Below are 25398 nucleotides of genomic sequence, written 5' to 3'. Positions count from 1 at the left end.
TATAAAGGAAATATTTAGAATAAAGCCTATATATAAACTTCCTTTCCGTATAGACGTATTTACGTCTAATTCTCCGGAACCGTGGTTCCACTATCACTTTTTAAGTTCATGTAGTTTGAACGAAGGGGGCAGTATATTACTTCTGTAAATGACATATGGTATTGTGTCAGAAGGGAAATGGAATATTGAGAACCTGTGAATGATTCATGTAAACTCATCATGCCCCAAGTAAAAAAAAAACTCTTTCAATATGGTATGTCTGCTGGTCATGTTGTACTTAGGCAATTTGATGCCAGCTGCTCACTGTGGAGGCCTGTTTTCAGTCCCAGGTACATTCCATATCAGATTTGTAATGGATAAAGTGGCGCTAAAGCAGGTTTTTCTCTCTCTTGAGCACTATGATTTTCCCCTGGCAGTTGTCCATCATTACTCCATATTCATTTTTCCTACCCTGAAGGGTGTTAATGGGATTGATACCCAGCATGTTGCTATAACTATTATCCTCAACTGGGCTTTATCTCTGACCTAGCAGTTAGTGGGACTTAAAAATCAATTTTGTGTTTGCTATTTCTATGTAAAATCTATAAACATGGTATATTAAATCTAAAACTTCTTGACGATGGTGAAGAGTCAATTGAATAAAAATTTACTTGGATATTATCCATCATCTAGTAATGAAACGTAAAAAACGTAAAACGATGTTTCGGAGATGAGGCTCTATCTCCGTCTTCAGGTTCCTACTCAGTTGGGCCCACTAGATAGAGCTAATCCCTATCTCCGGACACATTAAAAAGTGAAAGTCCCAGAATAAAAAGGCATAACCACACCATCCATCTGTGGGACGTAAAAGAATAAATAGTAGAAATAAAATTTGTTATTGATGGTGTTTAACAAATGGCTCCTTTGTTTTGTGTACACTGTTGCTTACTACCATACTGCTGGATAGACATTATGCTGATTGGTTTTATTCTTGAAATTCTATGAATACCATTGTGTATAAACATTAATTTATCTTGAAGATTTCATACTCACCACTGTGAAAACCTCAAATCTTACATTAATTTATCTTAATTATTATCAATTATGTTGATTGCTGCAGTTAAGACTGTTACATTATTTTATGTTTACACCTTCTCTTCTAATGTAGGGTACAATCACAAGCATGCTATAATTTTATGTAGTGTCAGTGACAAAATATTCACTGGCAGAGTAAAAGTTTGACTGAAATTATTATTTATTTCACATGACTACAACACACCTTTCTGACTGCATTATACACTTTCATTCCATGTTCTTTTAGTGGTTATTAATATTAATTGTATGTGTTATTATTTTGTTTGTGGTTCCTTTTGTTTTGTTAACTTCTCACAGATTCGAGAATGGCTGTAGATGTGGAGCATATGACACTTAGTAAACAAGGAAGAATTGGTTGTTGAACAATTGAGTCAAAGAACTGTAATTCTACTAATCTCCATGTAACAAAGAAAGGTGTAGGTTCCTGTAAGACACTGGAGGTCAACATAGGCCCAAACCTAGGCTATTAAGGCATGAACCAGGTTACACACATATTATTTGGTCTGGGGTAGGTTAAGGTGACATCAGTTAATAGTGTTCTCAACATTTGACTTGTTTGGGCATACATTTTGTTATGACTGAAAACTGAAGTACTTTTATGGAAGATTTCCCACAGCATGTAAGTACTGAAAGGATTACAGATGTTTATGAATTATAATGTATGTTGGCAGAAACATTCAGGCAAATTATAATCTTCTGGGGTATTTAAATACTGGAGGATGAGAGAGAGTCATGTCATTTAGGGATATCTCGACACCTTAAGAAAAAACTTTAGGCTTCAGGAATATTTTTTGAAAATTCAAAATAGAAATTTTCATATATTATTGATGGAGGTATGTTTTATTTGTACTACAATAATAAAGCAGGTAAGTTTAAGGTAAACAGTGCAATTAACAAAACAAAAAATGGAGGCAAAATGTCGACTTCTCCCTGTGTTTGGGGAGATTTCGACATGTGTATGGGAAATATTTGGAGACTGTAAATACTGAACAGAAACAACTTGAATTCATAAAATAATGCCAATAAACAGTAAATATGCAAAATTAAAAACATGCGTTACATGTGAACTGGTTATCTGCTCCATTTTCCATGCAAGTTTCATGAAACCATATTCCACAGTCGCCGAGACATTTAACCCATTGTTCACCAGCTTTGTCATTGTAATAGTAAGCACTGCACACAACACAGTAATTTTCATCACGGTTGATGTTACTTGAGGAGCTGGGAACATCCGTCCCGAGCTGTCGCTCTGAATGGCGGCTAATAATTGTCTTCATTTCAATACGCCTATTTTGCTTTTCACTTTTCTGTCTGCTCTCTCTCAGTTTTTCCCTGAAGGCTGCTGATGTTACAAAGGCCGATTCCTGTTTATTCCTTCCTTTGCGAATAGAGCAGTTACTTCGGGATTTTACCCCTGGAACTGGTGACAATTCTTGAAAGGATGTAGAAGTTGATGAGAGTGTAGGGTAGTCAATAATGTCTTGTGCAAGACGAACAGGATCTCCACCATTCAGCGCTGGCACAAGCTCTTACTCAAAGACATCATCTGCCAGTACACCAGGGTTGTATGGGTAGATTCCACATTTTTGAAACCCACTAGTCAAGTTACCAACTGTTGCTGACTTATCCCATGCCAGCTTCAACAGGTCACAAAGTCCTCCTTGGTAATTCCCTTCCCTGGATGCTGGCGAACGAAGCTTCTGCAGGCCTCATTGTAAAAGTGCTTAAGACTCTTGAAAAAAAACCCATCAAGAGGCTGACACTTATGGGTGCTATGCGGGGACAGCACAGCATTCCTAATTCTGATGCTATCTCAAGCACATCTGGATCTTTGCAATGGGATGCATGTCCGTCTAATATTAGCAGAACTTTTCCTTGCGGTTTGCACCTGCTAATATGATCAAGAAACACTTGAGATTGCCTCAGATGCCATGTACCGGGAGTCGGACATGTGCACAATGGATCCATTAGGCATTCCTCGACATGTCAAGATCTCCCCAGTACACTGTGTCGAAACCTCCCCGAGTTACACGATTATAATACAGATGTAACCACTGGTCACAGTTGAAGTTTTTATCAGTTCACATAGCATGGCTGTCCTTTAGAAAGTGCGAGTTGTCACCACAATAACTATTAATCCATAAATGTCATGTGCATCCATTGGAATTATTATTATCTGGAATGTAATTATTATAGCGTGTGCTATTTAGGGTATGTAAAACTCACCTAGTCATCTTTGAGGGTTCCGTACGAGGTTGAGAATTACAAAAACAGACTCCTTTGAAGTTGCACGTTGATCACAGTATGGTAGGCTATCTTCTGTACAGTTACAGTCTTTGCCACCACAGTGCAGCTGTCGCTAGAGCGAAATTTGTTAAAAGTGTCGAGATCTCCCTAAATGACCCTAAGCTGTTTTCATAACCACATCCTTCATCAAGCAGAATAATAACTGGCAAAATTTTCAGGTTCTCATGTAATGGGCATGAAATTGGCTGTCTTTTTGGATGTTGCACTGTGTAGTCCGGTAGATAATGGTGAACATTTACAGAGTAGCTTACTGCCTCCATCATGGTGAAACATTCCAGAAGACATCTTCAGAATAATAATTTTGCTAAGAGTAAATTTGTCAAAGATGGTTGTCGTCTGGGTTGTGGTGTCTCATCTGGTAGAAGTTTATCAGCATTCATCACCGTGATGGTGGAGGCAACAAGGACCTCTGAAATATTGATAAACACATCCTAGAAGACAGCCACCTTTGTACTTATCACCATGAGAACCTCAAATCCTACTTAGTTAATAGCTAATTAAATCAACATTCTGTTTTCAGTCAGTCTGTTCTGATGTTTTTTCTTTTGTATAGAATGCAGCAGTGGGAAAGAGAAACTACAGAGTAATGGAGGAGGCTGTGTGTAAAAAAAGGCTTTCATACAATTTACTGTTAATTTATTTTCTTCTGTAACAATATCATACAGATTCAAGCAAATTTTCCATAACAGAAATAAATATGAGGCAATATTTGAATTTAAAACTGGTAAATGTCCAGCATTCTCATTGCAGTTGTAGTTTTCCTTTACCTCTTCAATCTTCTTCTCCAGAACCTGCTTCACCATTTTCACCATCTTCACCCTCTTCTCCTGCACTGAACACTTGCCCCTCAATTTCTTCCTCGTCATCATCACCTGCCACTTCTGCATTCTCTTGTTCAGCTTTCTCCATCTGTCTTGCAAGTTCAGCTTCATCAGTTGCTGTCACAACTTTAGGCTGCATGAAAAGCATAAACACATTAAAACATGATTTGAAGAGTTCACTGTGAATAGATTCACTAGTCTTCTTGACAAACATTCACATCAGTGTTGAGTAATAAAACCATTGTTTTGGAGACTGGATTTGTTTCCATCATGAAGGTCAATGTGAGGAGTGATCACACATCTCTGATATATAACATCAATCACTGCAATGCCTCTTCCTCATGTATATGTCCTTGACCTTAAGCAACACTGAACTGGGTCTATAAAGGGAGTGTAGATTGTTCAACTTTACTCTGCTCCCACATTACCCACTGGGAAAGAGGCATTACACTGAGTGACCATAAATGTAAAAATTAAATTAAACAAAATGGTTACTACCCTCAGAAAAACTGTGATTAGTCCACAAGAATATGACTGCAAAGCATGATATTTTAGGCATACAAGCAAAATTAAATGTAATTTGTATATTTAATACTGGTATAATTCTTTCATCTCAACTCTTCCAAGTAGCCACATTCTAAAAAATATACCCACAGCTTACATCATATGAAGATAAAACAAGCTAAAACTGTATTTAAGAGACTTGTCCCTAAAGGGTGGCCTACATATGTCAAAGCAAGGCATCAGCTCCTTACCATCTACCTATTATGATAATACACTGCAGTGATGGATGTTGTAAACACCAACATAATCAAAATACAGAGATGATGAGCTGAGAATGTGTAAATTTACCTACCAGTAAGGATGAAATAAACCCCACTGTATAGATAAAGGATTGACAAATGACAGTATGATTATGAATGTTCAGCTGGGAGGGATATATAGAAAGCAATTATGGACTATTTTAAGTTACTAAAAGCAGACAATAAACAAAAATACAATAATCTTGGTTATGATTAAAATAAAGCACTTTCCCTATAGAGTTCTACACATACAGCCACATTTCATCAATGCACAATTATGTTGGTCTAAAATGATGTTTAGTGGATGAAGTAAAAGTAATGAATGGTTTGTCAGAATTTATTTTGTACTTTCCGCTCACTGCACTTACTTCTTTACAAACATTAACATTTGCCCGTTTCATTTAATGTATTAATGTGTAGACCTATCAGCCCATTTGTTTTCTGTATACTTCCACTTTAAATGAGGTTACTATATTTGAAGATGAAGGGCCCTTTAATTTTGCTTAATTCTACCATGTTAGGAGGAGCAAAGGGTTAACAAAGTGACTGAATGTTATGGCTAAGTGGTTAGCACTCTTCCTTCATATTTGGGAGGTCCTGGATTCAAATCTGAGCCAAGAGACCACCTATACCAACTGAAGTGGTTTTCCTCAGTCCTTTCAGGTAAATGCTGGGAAAGTTCCTTAAAACAGGCCATGATTACTTCCTTCCACATCCTTTCCAATTCATTAATCATCCTAATATTCAGTGCTACATAATCTGGGTTACTAACAGTGTCAAATAAACCACAAATAAAATACTTAAACTGACAAAATGATAAACAATAATATCTGATATCATGTAGCATGACTCTACACCTGGTAAGAGCTCGCCACTAGCACACTTGCCTAATTTATATAACAATATTTAGTCCTGTGTTCACCAATACATATACTTACAGCCATCTGAATAGCAAAAACTCCTCCCATAGATGTAATGGTGTCTTCAATCATATTAATGGCTTGAGTCAGTGCCTTTAAGCCATCCTGTTTCTCAGGTGTGGAAGTGGTCATGACTAAAAAAGAATTATTAGAACTTCATAGTAAATGCTTACCATTTCTGTGGATACAGAGAATGAGAAATGGAGTGACTTATCCATCTCCATGTTTTATCTATTAATTAACATTTGGAAGTAAAAGGGTAATTTACACTAAAAACTGTTATGACAATTTCATTTTGGTCCATTTAACCCCTATGTTACATACAGTTCAAATTGATCTTTATGATTTAAAAAAAACTGTACATAACACTATCATTACATAATGAAATACATATCATTAAGATCTGTAACTTTTAACTGACACATTTTTTAGTATGGTGTATATGTATAAAACTGCAAAGAAGTAACTAATTAGGTTGATTAGTATTTATACTCAATAAAATCTTGGGCAATCAGCCATGTCAACTGGTTACTGTAGTAAACCAACATTTCGGGAACGAACTCTGTCCCCATCGTCAGGGTTCTGATTTTAAATTTGTAACTATGGAGCATAGTTCTGTACTGTTAATTAGCTCTGTAAGCAGTAAGTTCACACCTGGGATAAATGAATATCATGACCAATGATACATGCAGTTGGAAACTCTGTACTTCTAGCTGCAGTACACTTTTCCATTTGTATTTGGTTCCAAAAAGGTTAATTAATATTACCATGCTGACATGCAGCATAGTGGAATTTGGATCCACAATGATAATCATGAATTTCAGGCAGAGTACATGAAATATGATCACATCAGTTTGGTCATTCTGGAACTACATGGAGCTTCAAAGAACAGAATCTAGTAACAGTCTGACCCTCAATGACCATTTTGCATCATATATTACCATAAAGAGGTGGAGCTATGAGATTGATCTTGATTGGCAGTTCTTCAGTTGAGCAAGCCAAGCCTGTTCTAAGAGCAGTTTTCACAGCATCAATACCCTCATAGCCATAACATGCCACTTCAATGTCTGCTCGTATTTTTACAGCCTGTGAAGTCAGCTTTCGTTTGATGTTGTTCAATAAAACTTCCTTTGTTGTGTCATCTAAACCACATTCTGCAAGGATTGAAGGATCCCTGGTAGGAATTAAATAACAAATATGTATTATTATTGTTGTTTTCTTTTCCAGATCCCAGCGGCTGCTAAAAAGCATAACCACAGGCAAGAAGTATACATTGAGTAAAACTAGTATATAATACATGCCAAATAAATAACTTTTTCTTAGATAACTGTAATTGTCTGTATTTATAATAATGCAGACCTTATAGATACAAATACAGTCTTTCATAGTAACATTTATAAAGTTGTATAAAAAGACAATAAATATTCTTACAAAACAGCTTGTTTGAAAAAATCATATGCAGATGCCTTCTTCTTGTACTTTTCCTCAAAATGCCAGGCAGTTTTCTGATACAGATCTTCAAGCTGATCATCTGATTCATAATTTAAAAGTTCAGCCACGTGGCGGAGGATGGAGTTAACAGCCTTTGCCTTAGCAAATCTCTCCGTACATTTCTCAACATCCTCTGCTGACACTCTACGCTTGCTTAAATCAATGTAACCTGACAATTAAAAATATCCATGAGACAAGCAAGTAAGTAACGAATCTGTAATAACACATCTCTGCAAACCCAGAATTGAACAATCCAAATGTACAATGGAATTTTTATGATTAAGTACAATACCTTTTTCTTTGTCCACTCTAATCACAACCACTGGTTCCGTTTTACCCACTCTAATCAGTTTATTTATTGACCGAATTCGTCTGCGAGAGAGTTCGGACAGAAGAATCATGCCTTCTATGTTATTATATTCCAATAAATGGACGTATGCTCCCATTTCTGCTATACTCCGCACATTTACCATTACCACGTCTTCAACTTCAGGATACTTCTCTTTGTAAAATCGACACGACAGCGGCATGGTGCTTTAACAAGTCTTCACCTGATGAAAAAGAAAAATCACACGTGTGAGCAGGTACTATACATAACCTACATAGCTTTGAAGGTTAGGGCTATTTACCGTAGATACAGTGCAGCATAAATGTTACAGACCTAGTAAACAAATGGCATTAAGTATATTGAAATAAGAGACTTGATGGAACAAATTATATATCTTACTGAAGCAATAATAACTACCACATATGCTGTATATAACAGGGTATAAAACAGATGTCACCACACATTAAACCCCTACACCGTAATCTGCATTGTACGATTATCTGTGCATTGTGGTACGCGTAGAAGCTTTCGAGCATGTAACGTATGCCTTCGGATTTTACGTCTAAGATACTTAAAAAAAAAGTAAGAAAATTCAGCAAGAATTAGCTTTGAAAGTTGGAGAGGTAAATTAATATTGTTGAACACAACGAACGTTATGGGGGTGCAATGAAGTCCTTCTAGTCATTACTTCTGTCCAAACCTACTACGTCTCTCGCGCTTTGAATAAATGATCTCTGTGGCGTACATGGTATATGTAACTTTGCGAAGCTAAACATTAAATTCAGAAACAAATTTTAAGATCATTGTACTTACATTAAAGATTATAACATTATAAATGAAATAAATTTCAATTTTTTGAGGTCAAAATATAGCCTACCAATGATGATATACGGCGGGAACAAATTTCTTTAATTCCATTGGTTCCTCTCGTAGCGCCAGCAGATGCCCGCCATATTGCAAAGGAGTGTGAGCCATAAGATGTCGACTGACAAAGATAGTACAAAATCCGAGGAGACGAAGGTATGTTTTTATAGGAGCAATTGGTGCAGTTTTTAATTTAAAGGCTATGCTTTCTACAGGTCGTGAAAGCATGTACTGATGTTTTTATGAAAAGTTTTGCATTAGTGTTTTCCATGTTGGGTTGGGGTTGATGTAGACCAAGATGGCGTAGGCGGGGACATAGTTGTTGATGTTTGAAAACGCGGGAACGCGTACCTGTGTGTCGTGTATTAGTGAGTGGTGAGTTAAGATGAGGCGTCCCGTAGCATCGAGTCGTTTAGTATGTATAAGATCTTTTTTTCATGTTCCTGTACATTGTTAAAACAATGATAAGTACTGTATGAGATCAGTGTGTAATATAAATTAAATTTTTGCGTTTATATAGCCGGGAAGTCGGCAATTTACTGGTATATTGATGCAGAGTTTATCGTATGGTGTGAGGTGTAAACAAATTTTATTTTATTCAGGTGGAGGAGGATGTAAAGGTTGCAGACAAAGTTGATAATAATGAAGGAGATGAAAAGGGAACTAGTGAAAATGAGGAAAAGGAACCTCCAAAGAAGAAAGCGAAAGCAAAAGATGTAAAGTGGGAAGAGAAACACGAAGAGGAGGAGGAGGAGGAAGAGGAGGAAGAAGAAGAAGAAGAAGAAGAGGATGAAGATGATGATGATGATGATGTGGATGGAGAAGACAGAAAGAGTAGTGGTGAAGGAAAAGGTATATGAAATTGTTGTTTCTGTTTATAGTAATATCACTATACTTATATTTTACCAGAATGTGTATGTTAACAAAATAATTATGGTTTCTGTATAATTACACTTATATTATGGGAAGAATACAGTTTAATGAACTTTATTTATTTCTATACTGTTTAAGAATCTTAAAGATTTGTCTTGAACATGTGTACTTAATAGAATTGGTTACGATACTGTACACTAATTTGCTATGAGGCCTTGCACTTCATCTGCATTGTTTTAACTTTCCACCCCAGTAAAGCTTACTTAGCATTTACTGTGGTAGTTGGGTGTTTTAGTTTTGTTGTACTTGCACAAAATATTGCTTTGTTTTATATGATGCGTTTTGCCTGTTAAATTTTTTAAACAAACCAATAGTTTTGCTTTCATTTTGAAATCATGCTAATTTTGATAAAATTTCTCTGTTTTGTTGTTTGATAATCATGCGTGATATTCATTGTAAGTTTCTGATGAATAGTAAGCCTTGTGCAGTTCTTTAGAAATATACCATGATATCATAAGTGGGCAGGGATTTGGATATAAAAGAAAATATTCCGTGATATGGCACGAGTAACTGTTTTACATTTTCAGTGTAAATATTTAAAATTCTGAATTCATATTTCATGATGAAGTTTGATAAGGTCTGCTTATTAAATTTGTATGGATTAGTATTATTCAATTTTTAATTAATTGGTAATAGGTAGTCTGGTCCTGTTATACAGGTTCCTCAATGCAAATTCATATAGAGCAGGCAGTCAACACATGTAAAGGGTAATTATTGAGTAAGTGTTGATGGACAGCTGATGAGCAGTGGCCCTTCAGTTTGTAAGTTGGGTGGGAAGTCAACAGGTCAACCACAAGAAATCAACATGTTACAGAATGGTATATAAGGCTTTTACTTGAATCAGATCTTTGGAATAAGCTAAGGAATTGGAAATCAGAATGGGATTTGGAATGCCAGGAGTTGATAAATGAGGTTAATTTTGAAATAAGTAAAGCTGCTCCACTATGTGGCATTTGGGGGGGGGGGGGGGGGGTGTTAGCTCCTGCTCGTTCTTGACTATATTGAGGTTGGTCATTGTTCTGTCCTGACTGCTTTCCCCAGTGTAGTGACCTGTGGTACCCATTGGATAGGAGGTTGGGTGGACCCCAGAGCTGGTCTGGATACAGAGACTAGAAGAAAAGTGTTTAAAAGATTATCAAAAAAATTAGCAAAATACAGGATGGTTAGATGTAATGAATCCATAGTAAAATATTTATGGTTGCAGTGTATTCCTTTTTGATTGGATTAATAAATATACAATATTACTGTGACTATACATTATCTCATGTAGGTCATATTGTAACCTACTCATGCCAGTCCAGTTGTCTTTAATAGTCAAAGTGCAGGGATGTCTTTTCACGTGTACTGTGAGTGTTCATTGTCAGGCACTACCAGGCATCTCATTCTTTAACATGCTGGATTGAGTTTAGGCACATCTCTCATGTGCCAAATAAATTGGCATTACCTTGTCTGGTGAACTGTTCCTGTGACACAGGAAGTGTGCTGGACAGAAACCATTTTGGTCGATCTGTTAATTTGTTGACAGTTCCATTGCTCGATCAACCTCTTCAACTTTCTGGCACTCGAGAAAGGAAAAAGGTTCAACGATTTACAGAAGAATTTAAGTCCGAACCTAAAGATGCTGTTTTGATTGAAATTCCAGAAGGAAAGGGTACTGCACTCGGTGATATTCCTCGCATTGATGCTGTTCTACAAGTAAGTTTGTTGTAGTGAGCTAGAGGTCTGCACAGCCTGAAAGTTCTAGAATGTCACCAGATGTAGCTTGAGAAGCATTTGGCTTGAGCTGGAACATTACCAGTATTCTATGTAAGCCTGACTTCCTTTTATTCCAGCCATAATGAAACCTGATCTATTTACATTTTGCCGTGACTATTGTGTCATTAATGTTTCCTCTAATGTAGTGTTTTAATAAATACCATTCATATTGAAAGGATTATTTAACAATGCTGTAGGAAAATTAGAGGCTATTTTGACATTCTAGGAGTGGTACAAAGATAACAGATATCAAGCAAGTTAAATTAAAAACTTCATGTTTCTTTCAAGATCTTTTTCATTTTGCACAAGATTTGTATTGAATATTCAGTATGTGTTAGAAGCTGTGAGTAGTGTTTGCACTGGTTCTTTGTTGCAGAGATACAAGTCTGATGAGCTTAAAGCCCTTCACAGACTCCTCTTCAATCGTGTTGGCAAAACTACAATGATTAAAAAGAACCTCCGCAAGTTTAATGGTTTTGACTTTGACAAAGAATCTGATCTATTTGAAAAGAAGAAAAATGCTATACAAAAGTAAGTACATCATTAGTTTTCACATCTAAAAGGTTATATTTATAAATAAAGGCCATTTCTCAGTATCTTGGCAGTGTTGCTCATGAATGATTCTTGTATTATTAACAAACATTTTTATTTTGTTTGTGGACTAATATTGAATTCTTATGAATGATGAATTAGAAAGGATTTACAAGAAAGCTTTTTCTATTGTCCTAGCGTTTGCCCGGAGGAACTGAGGAAAGCTATAAAAAATGTATTGGCTATTCAGTCAGTGTCATAACGTCTGATTATCACCAGTTCTCATCATTGAAAGAGTCTTTATAGGTTTCAGATTCTAGTCTAGTTATAATAGTGAAGAAAGTGGTTATAAAATTGCCTTTTTTACAGTTTGTTGTCTGGGTTATACTTTTTTTGCTTTCAGGTTGGAAACGAGAGTATTAAAGAGCTTATGTGGTATCTTGGACTTGGAGAAGAAGGGTAATCGTGAAGAAATTGCAGAAAGGATTGTTACATTCTTGCTGGACCCAAAAGATTCGGGAAAGCCTGTACCTCCGCCTCGACCAAAAAGAAGCAGCGCAGTTAAAGCCAACAACAAAGGCTATTCAGAGTATGTTCCAACTTGGCTACTCAGTAGTTAAGGAGGGGTTTGATATTTTGGATATCCATTTTAGTTTCATATAGAATATTTTACAGCTCAAGCTGTTGGTTTGACTGATATGTTATTATCTTCCTATATTGCATTATTACAGCAGCATTCCCATGGTCCAGCTGGCCAAACATTATAATATCGCAATGCAGAAATATCCCTTTGTTTCAAGGCCTCCTGTTGTGGCTTTGGTACTGGAATTTTGTCCATTACAAACTTCCAGTATGCTATGCTGTTGTGTGTTATTGAAAACCCTTGACCATAGGATGGTCATATTAGCCAGAAAGTATTAAGTTTGTTTGTTTGTGGTTAAATTAATAAGGCTGTCAGTGGCTTAGACTATAAGGTTTAATGATAAGATGATAATGAATTGGAAACAATATGGAAGTGGTTTTGGCCTAAATGAAGGTATTATCCTGGTATTTGCTTTGAGGGCCTAAGAGAAACCACAAAAATTTTTGGAATCTGAGATTTCAATGTGAATCAGGGCCTTTAACCACTTGACTATAATGTTTGATGAGTATGTTCCAGTTGGTGTTCATTCTTGGCACATAACTTTTGTGCTATTTAATGAAATGTACCTTCTAAGCATTTACAGCTCAGAATCATTACTTACAAATCTAGTTATAAATAACTTCAGTGCATGCTTACAGTATCAGTCTTGGAGATAACCATATTTACACCCCAACTTTTGTATTTGGTCATAGATTCATAACCAGCAAGTGTGGTGTTATAAAATAATTTGTTTCAGAAATTTATTAGTGAATTCTATTTGTTGTTGAAATTTAAGTAACAGTGTTTTCACAAAAAGAAATTGAAATGTCATTTGGGGTTTATGTACACCCTACTTGGGAAGTTGCATCATGCTTCTTCGCTGCCAGTTACTGTGTCAATCTGGAATTGTTGAGCTATCATGTGTAAGTTAACAATTGTTTGTATGCAAAGTAAAGAATTAAAGAATTTTCTCCAGAAGTGGAAAATTATCATGTATTGTTTATATTGTATCTCTCATAATTTAGAATGAATAATAAATAAGAGTTACATCAATCAATACTAATAGTACAATTGTTGTACGGACACTAGTATTAGATTTGTTTGAATTTTTCCACTCAAGAAGGAAAAATTTTTGGGTTGTGTTAACACTCCAGTTAGTGCTCTGTGTATGATTTTTCAATTCGGTGATGTGATGGTTTATACAAGTTTTGGCCTGAACAGATCAGATGATGATGAGAAACGCCCAGTAAGATCACGACGTGGAAAGTCAAAGCGAGCAAGTCTGAAGGAAGATTCTTCATCTGAGTCAGAAAGGGAGCGCAGCTCTCGTGACAAGAGAAAGACAAAAGACTCTGAGAAGGAAAAGGAGAGTGAAGAAGATTTAGATGAGGATGAAACGGCACCCAGTAGTGATGAGGATGTAAGTTAATTCCTAAGATTTCTAGATTGTTTGTAATGGTTCTCATAATTATTACAAAAGATAGGGATGCATTTCTGATAATTTTATTTGTATGTGAAGTACACATTACCAAATATTTGCATATGCCAAACATTCTTATAATGAGAAGGTTAAAGATGTCTTTACAAGTTTGAAGGTCCTGAAAATTCAGATGTCAATCACTAATGTTAAATTTACAAAATACTTTTGGTTTTCTGTTACTCTTTTTATACTGCAGGGCGGATGTGACTGTTGTGGCATGCTTTTTCTTCTGTACACAATCACTGCATGGTTGCTGCATGCAGCAGTAGTTCTGAGAGGATACTGTAATTTTGTAATGTTCCCTCTGTGTTGGACATGGATAGGTTTACATAAGCATTCTTGTATGAAAATTTCTGTGACGTTTAAATCTACTAAGAAGACCAGGAGAAACTTCAGTTAAACATTTCCTGGAGTGTGAGTTCTGTAAGCAGTATTATAAAGTAAGAATTGATGTGTTAATAGAAGAAACCATAACATAGTATACCTGGTATATTCATTGAGTTCATGATGACGAATTGATTCTAAGTTCACAGTTTTTTCTTTATATTTTTCTAGGTTTTATTTGGATGGGTGTGTGAACACAATAATAACAGTTTCTGAAGCTGAGACATACCACATTTTTCTGTTAATACTCATTGTTGACATTTCAGTTTCTTTGTTTTGGGAACTAGCAGAGTGCCCACATTATTACTGTGGGAAATTTTGACAAATGTTTACATTTTTTATCGATCTTTATTGCCCAGAAGAATTTTGTAGGCTTCATCATTTGATATGTATTGTTGAATATTGTAACAAATTATTCCTAAACCCAACATCAGTAATGGAACTTATTCAGGGTTGTGGCGTTTGTTCCTGTAATCTCCTTGATGAAACAAAGAACTTTGGTCTTGGCGCTGTTCTGTTGTGCTTGGTTTCTGAGCTACAGAAATCACTAGGACTTACACACAGGACACTTTTGGAGTTGTGACCTTTCTGAAATCCATTCCTGGCATCAGTAAATATGCATGCCAAGTTTGGAGCAGGTTGCTATATCTTTTCTTGACCTACAAGTGAACATACATTCTGACATTTTAAGTTCTATGTATAAAGAATTTAACATTAGGAATCTGCATATAGCAAACTTAAATTAAAAATAACTATGGCAATTATGTGTGATAAAAATAAAGTATTGTAATGTGGTGCCAAAAGTGCATGAAGCTCACACTGGAGGGGAGGAGTCACCTGACTCCTCTCCCTGGCTAGTGGACACTGATTTTAGGTGTGGCCGCCACGGAATGTTCCAGTTGCTGTATTCCCCTCCTTTACAGAACCTTTGAGAAAGCGAATCTTCTAGATCCTTTTAGTCTGGAATGTTCTGCGACTGGGCTGGCGAATATAAACGGTTGCCTCCTTGAGAGTGTAAAGTCTCTCTGGTGCAGAAAGAATGGAACAATAGAGCGAGAGTCAATGACAAATCAAGCGAAGAGTGTGGAATAGTGAGTGAAGTCTTGAATGAAACATGATCTGGCAAGAGTGTTGAGTGTGTGAGAGCAGGGAGCCATCGAGTGGTCTGGCGAGGCGCTGAGAACTGAGGATTGTGTGTGTGTAAGGAACACTTGGTTTGTGGACGGGAGCAGCTGAGGAGCCAGTGTGTGTCCAGAGGGATCCTGTGAGAGCCGAAGGCTGCGAGTGTGGAGCATCGGGTTCATGGACAATGGCGGCTGAGGAGCCAGCGAGTGTCCAGTGGGGTACTGAGAGCTGTGGGCTGCATGTGGAGGGCACTGGGTTTGTGGAACGAGGCGGCTGAGGAGCCAGTATGTGTCCAGTCGGGTGCTATGGGCCAAGGGCTGTGTGTGTGTGTGTGATTGGGGAGTGCCAAGGCTGAGGACCAGAACAGCTTGACTGACAGAGAGTGTGTGTGTCACATAGTTGTAGAAATGGAGACCTAGAAACTGTATTGGATAGTTGCCTGTGTGTGCAGACTTTGTAAGTTGATTTATTGTCAATAAATCAAGGTAGGCACAGAGCCCAAGCAATAGTTGATAGGTGTTGATGTCACAGTATGCATAATGAAGTTATTATGAAAACTGCTAGTTTATAACCTACGTTTTTATGCTGTGTTTTTCTTACAAATGCTGAATGTCACATTTGTGTAAGCATTAGATTAACATGACTTGCCTTCTAATTGATTTAGGAGCCCAAATCTAAGAAGAAGCGTGGTAAGACTACTACAGCAAATGCAAAGAAACCAACTACAAAGAAAGTTACTGCTAAGAAAACTCCAAGCAAAAAAGCTGAAAAGAAACTGGCTCCTAAAAAGAGAAAATCTGGTAGCAAAAGTGAAGACTCTTCATCTGAAGATGAGCCTCTTTCAAAAAAGACAAAGGCACCTCCCACAGTATGTATGAGTGTTATTTTAATTCTTTCACTGGCAAGCCCTCATTCTGTCTTTTTGTGCAAATATTGATTACTGACTTTGGATGTTAATATTTTATATGCGAGTCTAAATTTGGTACTAATGTTTGAATGTTTGCAACACATCGAAAATTAAGATTGTGGGGAGATCGAAGAAATTGCAGCTTTGTCTGTTGATGCATATGAAATTAAAATTATGCTAGAAGGATATGAGTGTGTTCCAAGTTTGGTATGATGAACAGAATTGACAGACTATAAATAAATGTCTTTGTGGTTTGCTCAGATGTCCTACATTTCAAAATATGCTGTTTGGGTGCAGTATGAATGGGTTGATGTAGTATTTCTGTAGTGAATAGTGTTCAGGTGTTCAGCTTTTGTTAAATTATAGAAGAGGGCAGACATAGTGGTTTATTAGATGGGAAGAATTAGAAATTTATTAATTAGAATGTGATATAAAACCACAAATGTTGCTTTCATTATTATTATTTATTTGACTGCAAATGGGTTTTTACCCGGTGGCAGTGGTCCTACAATAAGACACAACAAAACATAAGACAACAAAAACAATAAGAAACAACAGAACAATGAGACAGAACAAAACAATAAGACAAAAAAACATAAGACAACAAAAACAACAGAACAATGAAACAGAACAAAACAATAACACAAAAAACATAAGACAACAAAAACAATAACAATAAGAAACAACAGAACAATGAGACACAACAAAACAGTAAGACAAAAAGACATAAGACACAACAAAAACAATAAGACAACAAAACAATGAGACACAAAAAACATAAGGCACAACAAGAACAATAAGACACAACAAAGCAATGAGACACAACAATACAGTAAGACAAAAAGACATGACACAACAAAAACAATGAGACACAAAAAACATAAGGCACAACAAGAACAATAAGACAACAAAACAACACACCACACTCAAAATAAAACAACTCATAATATTACAAAACCGTATAACCTAAAGTACATAACTTAAAAATTAATACCAACTAGACATAAGTCAGTAACAGTAATGAATCACACGTTTCATCAGGACCTTCTCTTCACTTCACTACACTTATGAAGCCTTCCCATCCTCACCCCAATTTACCCCCCTTCACTGCACCCACCCATGTAGTCCCTTTACTTCACCTCATTTATCACTTTCCTAACCTTCTTCCTAAACGATAGAATAATAATCACAATTGTCATTATTTATTAAGAATTAATCTGGAAATATCGAGCTCCAGATTCGAATATTCAAGCTTAGTCTGAGTTGTGCAATGTTTTGAGCTGCTCACACCTCTAGGAGAAATGCAATCCTGGTAATATTGTGTTATACAGCTATATTATTTCCAAGAAAGTTGATTTTACAAAATGTATGAAATATAAATGTATAATAATGTGTTAATTTTAATGATTTTAGGATGATGAAATCAAGACATATGTCAAAGAAATTTTGGAGGGTGCGAATTTGGAAGAGATCACAATGAAAACTGTGTGCAAACAGGTGTATGCTCATTATCCTGAGTTTGATTTGGCCCACAAGAAGGATTTCATTAAGACAACTGTAAAGTCGGTAAGTGAGGTTGTTAATCGGAAAGTTAGTATATTTTTCCTTGGTGTAGTAGAAACATACAAGGTTATAAAATTAAATGGTTAAGTATAGCTTATTTGCACTATTGATATAATCTCTGGCTGAGATTTGATTGAACAGTCTACTTAAAGTTACATAATAGGTGTATCAGACACTATTGAAAAAGTGCTTGTGTAGATACACAAACGTTTGTCTGGAAATAGCAATAATACTGATAGCAACACATTTACAGTTGCAAGCAATAAAAATTCTGACTGCTAGGATTCAGTTGCATAACCATCTCCAGGCTAAACTGTATTTTATTTGATTATAAATTTACATTATCTAAATGTGAAGATTTTAGCAACTAAATGCTGTGCAGTAAGGAAGTAGGTTTTATGAATTCTGCTCTGAATTCTATGCTTACATTCAGATTAAACAGCTTGATATGAGTAGCAGACTGCAAAACTTGTGCTTATGTGACTTGTCATTATTTTTCCTTTTCATTTTTTTATAACAGCCATGTTCATCGTATATTTCTGGAAATAAATTTAGAAATTTGTGCTTTTTTCCAGTTGATATCAACATGAATGGACTCCTGCGTGCGTGTGTGTGTTGTAAAGTGTACCTGCATTATGAATGCATACAATATAAGTTTTATCAAATTTAAACTTACCAACAACAGTTACTAGCAATCAGATCTTGGATGACAGTGCTTACATAATTTTAGTCATGGAATTTTTTTAACCTGATAGTAATTTTTTCAGTATTTGATTGCCCTGATATTAGCAGGTTCTTGTTGGCCAGTCTACATACATTCTTCAAGAGAAACATCATTATGGTATTACATTCGGTTTATTGTGTTCATACATAGTGAATTATAAGGTAATGGTTGCTCCAATCGTGTAATATATATATGTGGAGATTTAGTGGGTTTTTGGTGTGTGATGGATATGACTTATTGTTATATATTTCAGTAGTTCTTACACTTTCCTGAGCCATTTTGTAGGCCTTAGATTCTGTTAACAAGACTCACTGTTGGTGGACAGTTTCATCTTGAATAAGTTTATAGCTTGGCCAGCATCACTGAAGTGGTTCTAAACAGTGTGATGTCTCGGAAGAAGAGGTGCCATAAAGTGAATATATTTATTCCTTTATTTTAGGTAACAATCTGACCTGTTTTGTTAGATGTTTACAAAACATTGATAAGTGTTCTTGGTGGTCTTGCATTTGCAGTTGCAATGTGTGTACAGTATTTTTTGCAGTACTTGGAAAAAAATTTAATACTATCAGAAAGTAAGGCATGTAATGTTTCTGTTTTAATACACAGATGTTTGGAATTGCATTTTGAATTGATGTAGGTTGTACATTTTATTAAAGTCAGCTTCTAATAACTTATTGCTTATGTACTTGGGCCTTTTTAAGTCAATATTTGCTTTACAAAAATTATATATTTCAGTATATTGCATACTTTTAAAAAAGCTCATTTTAGTGATATTCTAACTGTTAATTGTCTTGTCTTTTTTAATAACCAAGGTATTGTGCTACCACACGTTTTTATGTAGGATATGCAGCTTTCCATTCCAAATAACAGCATGTAATTTATATCAAAATATTTATGAGTAAAGATATTTTTGGCAACCATTTTGAATTGACAATTTTACTTTTTATCATTGAGAAATTTAAGTAGATGTATCTGAAATGACAGTTCACTTGAGTAAAATAAAGTTTAAATTACTTGAGATATGATCTGTTAAAGTGTGTTTGTGCACTTGTAGGAAGATACAATCATTTTAGAGGCATATACAGCCTCCATCTTAAAGGAGGCAGTGTCTGTTTAGAGGTCTAAACAGTGTTAGAACCCAAGACCAACATTGATATATTCACCACCATGAGAGTCTTTAGTCTCAGAGCTGGACTGTTTTGATTATGGGATAGGATTTTTGTCAAGCCAAATATTTATATATATTGGAGGAATAATCGGTGAAGGCACGAGTATGAATAAGTATTTTGGAAGCATTGGTTGTTTGTCGTTTTCAGTTTGAAGTCCCTCTTTTTACACCACACATCACAGATGTTTGGAACAAGCTAATGACATCCTCTGACAGTAGTGTAGTGGAAAAAGATATGTTGTAAATAACTGTCTGAAAGTTTGTCTAGCAATTGTCTGTTGGAAATGATAATGTAGTCAAAATGAATATTAGGTTTCTATATACTATGGAATCAGTGAAAGGATTTTATATTTTTTTCTATTTGTTTTTAAATATTAACTGCTGTGCACGTGTTTTAAACAAAGCAATGAACCAAATTATATTGAAATTTTTATGACATGTTTCTAGCTTCATGGCAATATATACACCTGCTCTCAGATAAGAAATAGTAAATCAGTTTCAAATGCTACTTTCACATAACTTAAAGGATCCAGATGGGATTGTTTGCAAATCACTAAAAAATGTTCTGTTAAAAAGCTGAAATTTTTCTGGTCTCCGTACTATTAAATGAGATAGCTCTATGAAGTACGATTACATAGCATTGCAAATGTGTGTCATAAGTGTTTGACATACTCTGCTATAGTGTGTTCTCTAGACAACTAAAATGAAACTTGGCCCATCTGTCCATGTTTATATGGTAAATGAAAATTACATTTGTGTAGGGAAATTGGTGTCTTGACTTTTGTAAAGGATTGTTAATATCTACTGAATTATGTTTTAATGTGTTCTGTTTTTAAGGAAGTAGTTAATTCATATAAAATATTTGCATAAATCAATTCCACTGCTTCCAAACATTTGTATGCTTTTCTTACACACTGAATATCAGATTTAGTTACATGTCTTGATATCTTTTGAATTGTGGTTCTTCTTGTTTTGTTGTGTAACATTAAAAATTCTGTATGTACCAATAAGGGTTGCATCTCAAAACATTCATTCATAGGCAGACTGGTCATTATTATCATTGCTTTGTGGTAGCTCTTCATTCAAGTGTGATTAATGCCTATTATTACATCTTAAGGTATTTAATAGGTGTCATAAAAATGGCTCATTTGTTGGTTTTGCTTATTTGTTTTGTGTTACAGTAAAACCTTGTTAGTTTACATGCTGGGAGCTGTTAATGCGTAATTTCAAATTGTCCAATTTTTTCGTTGTGGACTTACCTACTGGGTATTTAGTTATCCACTTAAGTGGTATATTTCTGGATCATTAACTCACACATGGTTATTAAAAGTCCACTGACTTCAAAATTTATGGCAGCATTTCATTTTAGAACTTTGTGTTGTTGGATTCTGTATGGTTCTGATGATGGTGTGATATAGTCGAGGTTATTGGGTTTTTGGGCGATTGACAAAGTCCCAGTAACCCTGACTTTGTGTTGTGTTTTAAAAGCCAGTATCTTTGCCATTCTTCATAAAAAAAATCTTGAAACAAAAACTGTTTGAAAAACCAATTACTGGAGTTCATATATATATTTTTTCATAACTATAGTCCTTTCATAAAAGGTAATTTATTCTCATGAGGAACATTCAGTCCATTTAACGTTATTCTATTTGACTATGCCACTGAAGTTCCAGTTGGAATAAGGTCTGATGTACAGGTTCTTTGTATAAAGATGCTCCAATTTTAATTGCATGTAATTACACAACATAGCAACTGTCACTGTGTTTGATGTCAAGTTCAGTAGTTTTGGAGAATGTGCTGCCTTGGTGAAAATGTTTTGAATAAGATGGCATACACATTAGAACAGCATGTGTTAATGAATTGATTTTAATAATTCCATCTGGAATGTCTTTTTTTAGAAATACTGTGCATCTGACTCTTGAACTTGCATTTGATAAAACCCATACCATGGTGTGGCATTTAAGGATGAAACATGATGCAGTGTCAAAGATGTTCGGCTGAAAAAAGCTTATAAACATCCCACATATGTTTATTAGTGACATTAACCATAATTGTTTTTATAGCTGTTGAATCATTGATACTGTTTTGGTTACTTCACAGTAAATGGTTGTAATTCTGGAAATATGTTTGTGTATCAAAGAAATTCTACAGGTAGTATTCATAGTGGTTACCTTTTTTATTCTGAGACAACAGGTTATGAAATTCCATCCAAACCAACATGCTTGGGTGGTGTAAGATCATTCATAGTCCTACTGATTTCACCAGCAGAGATTGTTGCTACAGGTACAAGGTCTGACGTGACAGAAACTGGTCATCGATTTGAACTTGAATAAAACTAATATTCTTTTTTTAAAAATCTGAAACATATTTCCTTAACCGCTTAGTAGTCAAGACTCATTGACAGATTTTAACTACTGCTGTCAGGCTAGTTATAGTCCCATGTATATGAAAATATTAAAAATTTGTATAACACTTGAACCCATGTGTTAAACATGAGCTTCAGTTTATGTGGGATATTATACATGCAGTAATTTCCCCAAGAAGCTTGGGAGTACTTGTTCTGTTTTTTGTGCAGTGTGTTTGCAGCAACTGTTCACAAAGATCACAAAAAAGGATCACAACACATTGTGTCAGTGATGTTTCGAGGTATCCATTTTCTTCCTGCTACATGGGAACTTGTATTGAATGTTTCAGTTAGTACTCATTTCTCAGATGATTGATAATTTGCCATTGCTTTAGCAAACTACATCTACATGACTTAATTTTCAGTATGTTAATAAAAATTACACTACTGAAAAATGTGCATTCTCAGATCTCCACACTATTCTTAACTAGCAATTCTTTGTACCACACCATATTATTGGCATGATATCAATAGGTACACTGTTAAATGAAAGATACCTCAGTGTGTTGCATAATAAATAATGTGATTGACCCAACACAGTAGAACTTGTATGCAACTAAATTTACAGGTACAGCTTTTCTCTCCCTTGTGATGCAACAATGCATTATTGCATTGTTCTATACTAGAAAAAAGTGTTGTAAATTGCATTTACATTACATTTCAGAACACAGTTGAATTAAAAAGAGCTGAACATACGCAGTAAAGGAAACATATACCCCAACAAATTTAGGTGATCTTCATTAAAACTGGAAGCATGTGCTGGCACTGAAATGTCTTGCTTGCATAGAAAGAAATTAAATATGCATTTACATAAAAAATCCATTGTAATCAATCTTCAGGTTTTACAAACAGTATGCACTAGCCGAGTGACTATTAGTTTCTCAAGAAGTATCTTGAGGTTAATAGTGCACTAGATGCTTTTAGTAAGGATGTTTCAAACAGTAGTAGGGGCTGCACATAACTGGTAGAATAGCTGGCATATACACAACTTGAACATGTTTCATATCCCTTGTAACTTGTGAAATTATGGTCATGCAACAACAGAATTTTGTCTTTTCTACCTTAATTTTCTTTGCAATGAAAGCGTTCTTTGTTGCCTTATATTCACAAGGATAATGCTTTACCATTTTCATACTTTGTAGCATTTCAAGTGTTCTCACAATCAAAGCTTTCTTTTGTCTGTATCTTGAATGTTTATTTGACTTATAAGTTTTCCATGTTTTGAATTAACTAGTTTAAAGAGCATACCACATCATATTTTCCAAGAATGTGGGAACATGATAGGCAGTATTTTGAATTAACAAGGTTTTGCTGTATAAAGTAGTAGTAAATCTAGTTTGGCCAGTCATGTAAGATTTGTCTCTGATTGAGATTCAGGTAATACAAAAAACTTTCAGGTCTTATTGGCGTTTTTTACCATACAAACACCAATATTTGATATTGTGTTATTTAATATTAATCTATTCAAAATGTGTACCCACTACACTGCTGGCCATTGGTTTCTGTTGCTGAAAATCTTAAATTAGTAATGGTTATGTGGTAAACATCATTTTATGAACTTTATGGCTGTCTTACTTGCATAGAGATGTTTTGAAACATAGGAGCAGTATATATTTAAGATTGCATGTTGAAGAAAAGCTGTATTTTTATTTAGATAACTTTTATAGTTTTAAAAACACTTCTGCAAGTTAAAATTGTTCAGCACAGAGTGTAGTTGGTATGAAAGAAGAAGTTTGATTGGACCAGATAGAATTCTTTTATGTAATTTTTTAATAAACTTAATGTTTCTTTTTAACGAGTTCATTGATTTCCATATATAGCCATGGTATTTGTCCCTCCATAATAAGCAGCCTCTTTCAGCAAGCACTTATTAAGCCTACATAGAGGAAATATCCCTTGTTGCTTGCTGTAACTGCTTGTTCAGTATATTTAATGGTGACCCGCATATTGAAAAGGCAACTTTTTATGTATGCAGCTTTGGGATACCCATGAAGACTGCTAGGCTGGATTTGATGTGAATCTAATTTACTACACCTATAGGCAAACGGTTATCTAAAGCTGTGAACAAACCCGCATCATTTGCTAGTGAAATGTTTTGCTTCGCCAATAGTAATAAAACAAATATTTAATATCAGTTTTGCTACATTCTGTAGTTTAAGCAAGTGTAGATTTCTGAACTGTGTATATTTCAAATTACACAAAATAGACCAAAAAGCCATGGGGCAAAAAGTTAAAATTATCCAAATTACAAGAGTGGATAGGTGTACTTGAAATTCCCGATGTATTTGTGATTTTACATACTGCATTAGTGTTTATGTTTATTGCTGACAACAAATCTTAAGAAATGATTAAAATGTCTTTTGTCATTTGATGTTTATTCTCACTCAATAAAATGTGGTGGATACATTTAAGGGTGAACCCCTTCAGCAGTATTCTTTTGGTTGCTGTATCCTATGACTGTAATCTTCAGTAAAAATGTGTGCTTTCATAATATTTTTTGTTATCAGTAAAACATAACTTTATATATAGATACCAATTAATATTTGTTCCCCCCCACCCGTATTTTTGTCACACTGTATATACATGGCTTTTGCTATTTTGCAGACTGTCATATCATCTTCGATAAAGCCTTCACATAGAATCTATGAAATTATTTTACAAATTCACCAGTAAGTCAAATGACACCAACCTTATTTGCACAGAATGCTGTTGAAATACTCTGTGTGAATTAAATAAATTTAGTAGGGATAGTTTAAGGATGGACAGAAACCAAGAAAATGTAGCCTACAAAAATTGTTGCTGAAGGTTTGTTTCAATCAACAATTTTCTAGGAAATTTAGAATGTATTATGTGGTGAAAATTAAAGTGAAGCCAAGTAGGAAAGAATAGAAATATGAACATCTCCAAGAGTGGGAATGAATTGCATGTAACTTTATACATTTGAGATTTCAGGCCTTCATAGTGGTCTGTATGAAGATCTGGGTTGTTGCACCATGTGCTCATATAGTATATGAAAGCTATCTCCAGAAATGTCAAGTGTGCACAAATTGCCGAAAGTGGACAAAATATGTTTCAAACAATTATCGGTCGTAAATTACAATTTATTCCAGCAATGCTGAACTGAAATATTACGTGTTTTCATAAACTAAACATAATGATATGTATTAGTGCTTACTAAATAGATTATCCATGGC

The 25398-nt window shown here is 35.1% G+C and overlaps 3 protein-coding genes across 12 annotated transcripts in view; 2 read left to right on the top strand and 1 right to left on the bottom strand.

Annotated features, from left to right (window-relative positions):
- LOC110827067 (NAD(P)H oxidoreductase RTN4IP1, mitochondrial) overlaps positions 1 to 7362 on the top strand; it is a 24045-nt gene extending 16683 nt beyond the window's left edge. For 3 of the 5 annotated variants that reach the window (XM_022058350.2, XM_022058353.2, XM_022058351.2), the window contains exon 10: positions 7153 to 7362. In XM_022058350.2, the coding sequence (XP_021914042.1) occupies positions 7153 to 7219 (67 nt within the window). In that variant the 3' untranslated portion in view covers positions 7220 to 7362. Of the gene's footprint in view, positions 1 to 1371; positions 5669 to 7152 lie in introns of all 5 variants that reach the window. The other 2 variants (XR_015533647.1, XR_015533646.1) reach the window with 2 other exon arrangements.
- Positions 3996 to 25398, bottom strand: eIF2alpha (eukaryotic translation initiation factor 2 subunit alpha). 5 transcript variants are annotated; one of them, XM_087342844.1, is made up of 6 exons: positions 25380 to 25398; positions 7709 to 7967; positions 7357 to 7585; positions 6867 to 7099; positions 5944 to 6059; positions 3996 to 4335 (listed from the first exon to the last, which is right to left on the bottom strand). In XM_087342844.1, exons 2-6 carry the CDS (start codon positions 7944 to 7946, stop codon positions 4153 to 4155), a joined length of 999 nt encoding a protein of 332 aa, XP_087198970.1. In that variant the 5' UTR covers positions 7947 to 7967; positions 25380 to 25398; the 3' UTR covers positions 3996 to 4152. The 5 variants fall into 5 exon arrangements, with proteins under 5 accessions (XP_087198970.1, XP_087198969.1, XP_087198966.1 ...); XM_087342843.1 differs by lacking the exon at positions 25380 to 25398 and adding an exon at positions 8622 to 8720; XM_087342840.1 differs by lacking the exon at positions 25380 to 25398 and adding an exon at positions 8078 to 8362.
- Dek (protein) lies at positions 8661 to 23999 on the top strand. Of its 2 annotated transcripts, none has more exons than XM_022058346.2 (9): positions 8661 to 8764; positions 9211 to 9460; positions 11067 to 11236; positions 11673 to 11827; positions 12231 to 12416; positions 13671 to 13869; positions 16103 to 16306; positions 17759 to 17911; positions 18484 to 23999. In XM_022058346.2, exons 1-9 carry the CDS (start codon positions 8687 to 8689, stop codon positions 18496 to 18498), a joined length of 1410 nt encoding a protein of 469 aa, XP_021914038.2. In that variant the 5' UTR covers positions 8661 to 8686; the 3' UTR covers positions 18499 to 23999. The 2 variants fall into 2 exon arrangements, with proteins under 2 accessions (XP_021914038.2, XP_021914041.2); XM_022058349.2 differs by lacking the exon at positions 8661 to 8764 and adding an exon at positions 8825 to 9023.

The sequence above is a fragment of the Zootermopsis nevadensis genome, unplaced genomic scaffold (assembly GCF_977971745.1).
Source record: "Zootermopsis nevadensis isolate Lab colony 2312 unplaced genomic scaffold, Znev_1.0 Znev_ptg000004l, whole genome shotgun sequence".
NCBI classification, from domain to species: Eukaryota; Metazoa; Arthropoda; class Insecta; order Blattodea; family Termopsidae; genus Zootermopsis; species Zootermopsis nevadensis.
Note: the sequence above shows the minus strand (reverse complement) of the source record. Positions and strands in the feature narration are given on the sequence as shown.

Excerpts from the sequence above, each read along its gene's own strand:
- eIF2alpha (XM_087342844.1), bottom strand. The coding sequence starts at position 7,946 with ATGCCGCTGTCGTGTCGATTTTACAAAGAGAAGTATCCTGAAGTTGAA. Across the intron at positions 6,060-6,866 it reads CATAGCTCCACCTCTTTATG|TCATGACCACTTCCACACCT; the intron begins GTAATATATGAT and ends ATTCTTTTTTAG. Across the intron at positions 4,336-5,943 it reads TTTTTGCTATTCAGATGGCT|CCTAAAGTTGTGACAGCAAC; the intron begins GTAAGTATATGT and ends CTTTTCATGCAG.
- Dek (XM_022058346.2), top strand. The coding sequence starts at position 8,687 with ATGCCCGCCATATTGCAAAGGAGTGTGAGCCATAAGATGTCGACTGAC. Across the intron at positions 9,461-11,066 it reads GAGTAGTGGTGAAGGAAAAG|TTCCATTGCTCGATCAACCT; the intron begins GTATATGAAATT and ends ATTTGTTGACAG. Across the intron at positions 16,307-17,758 it reads AGACAAAGGCACCTCCCACA|GATGATGAAATCAAGACATA; the intron begins GTATGTATGAGT and ends TAATGATTTTAG.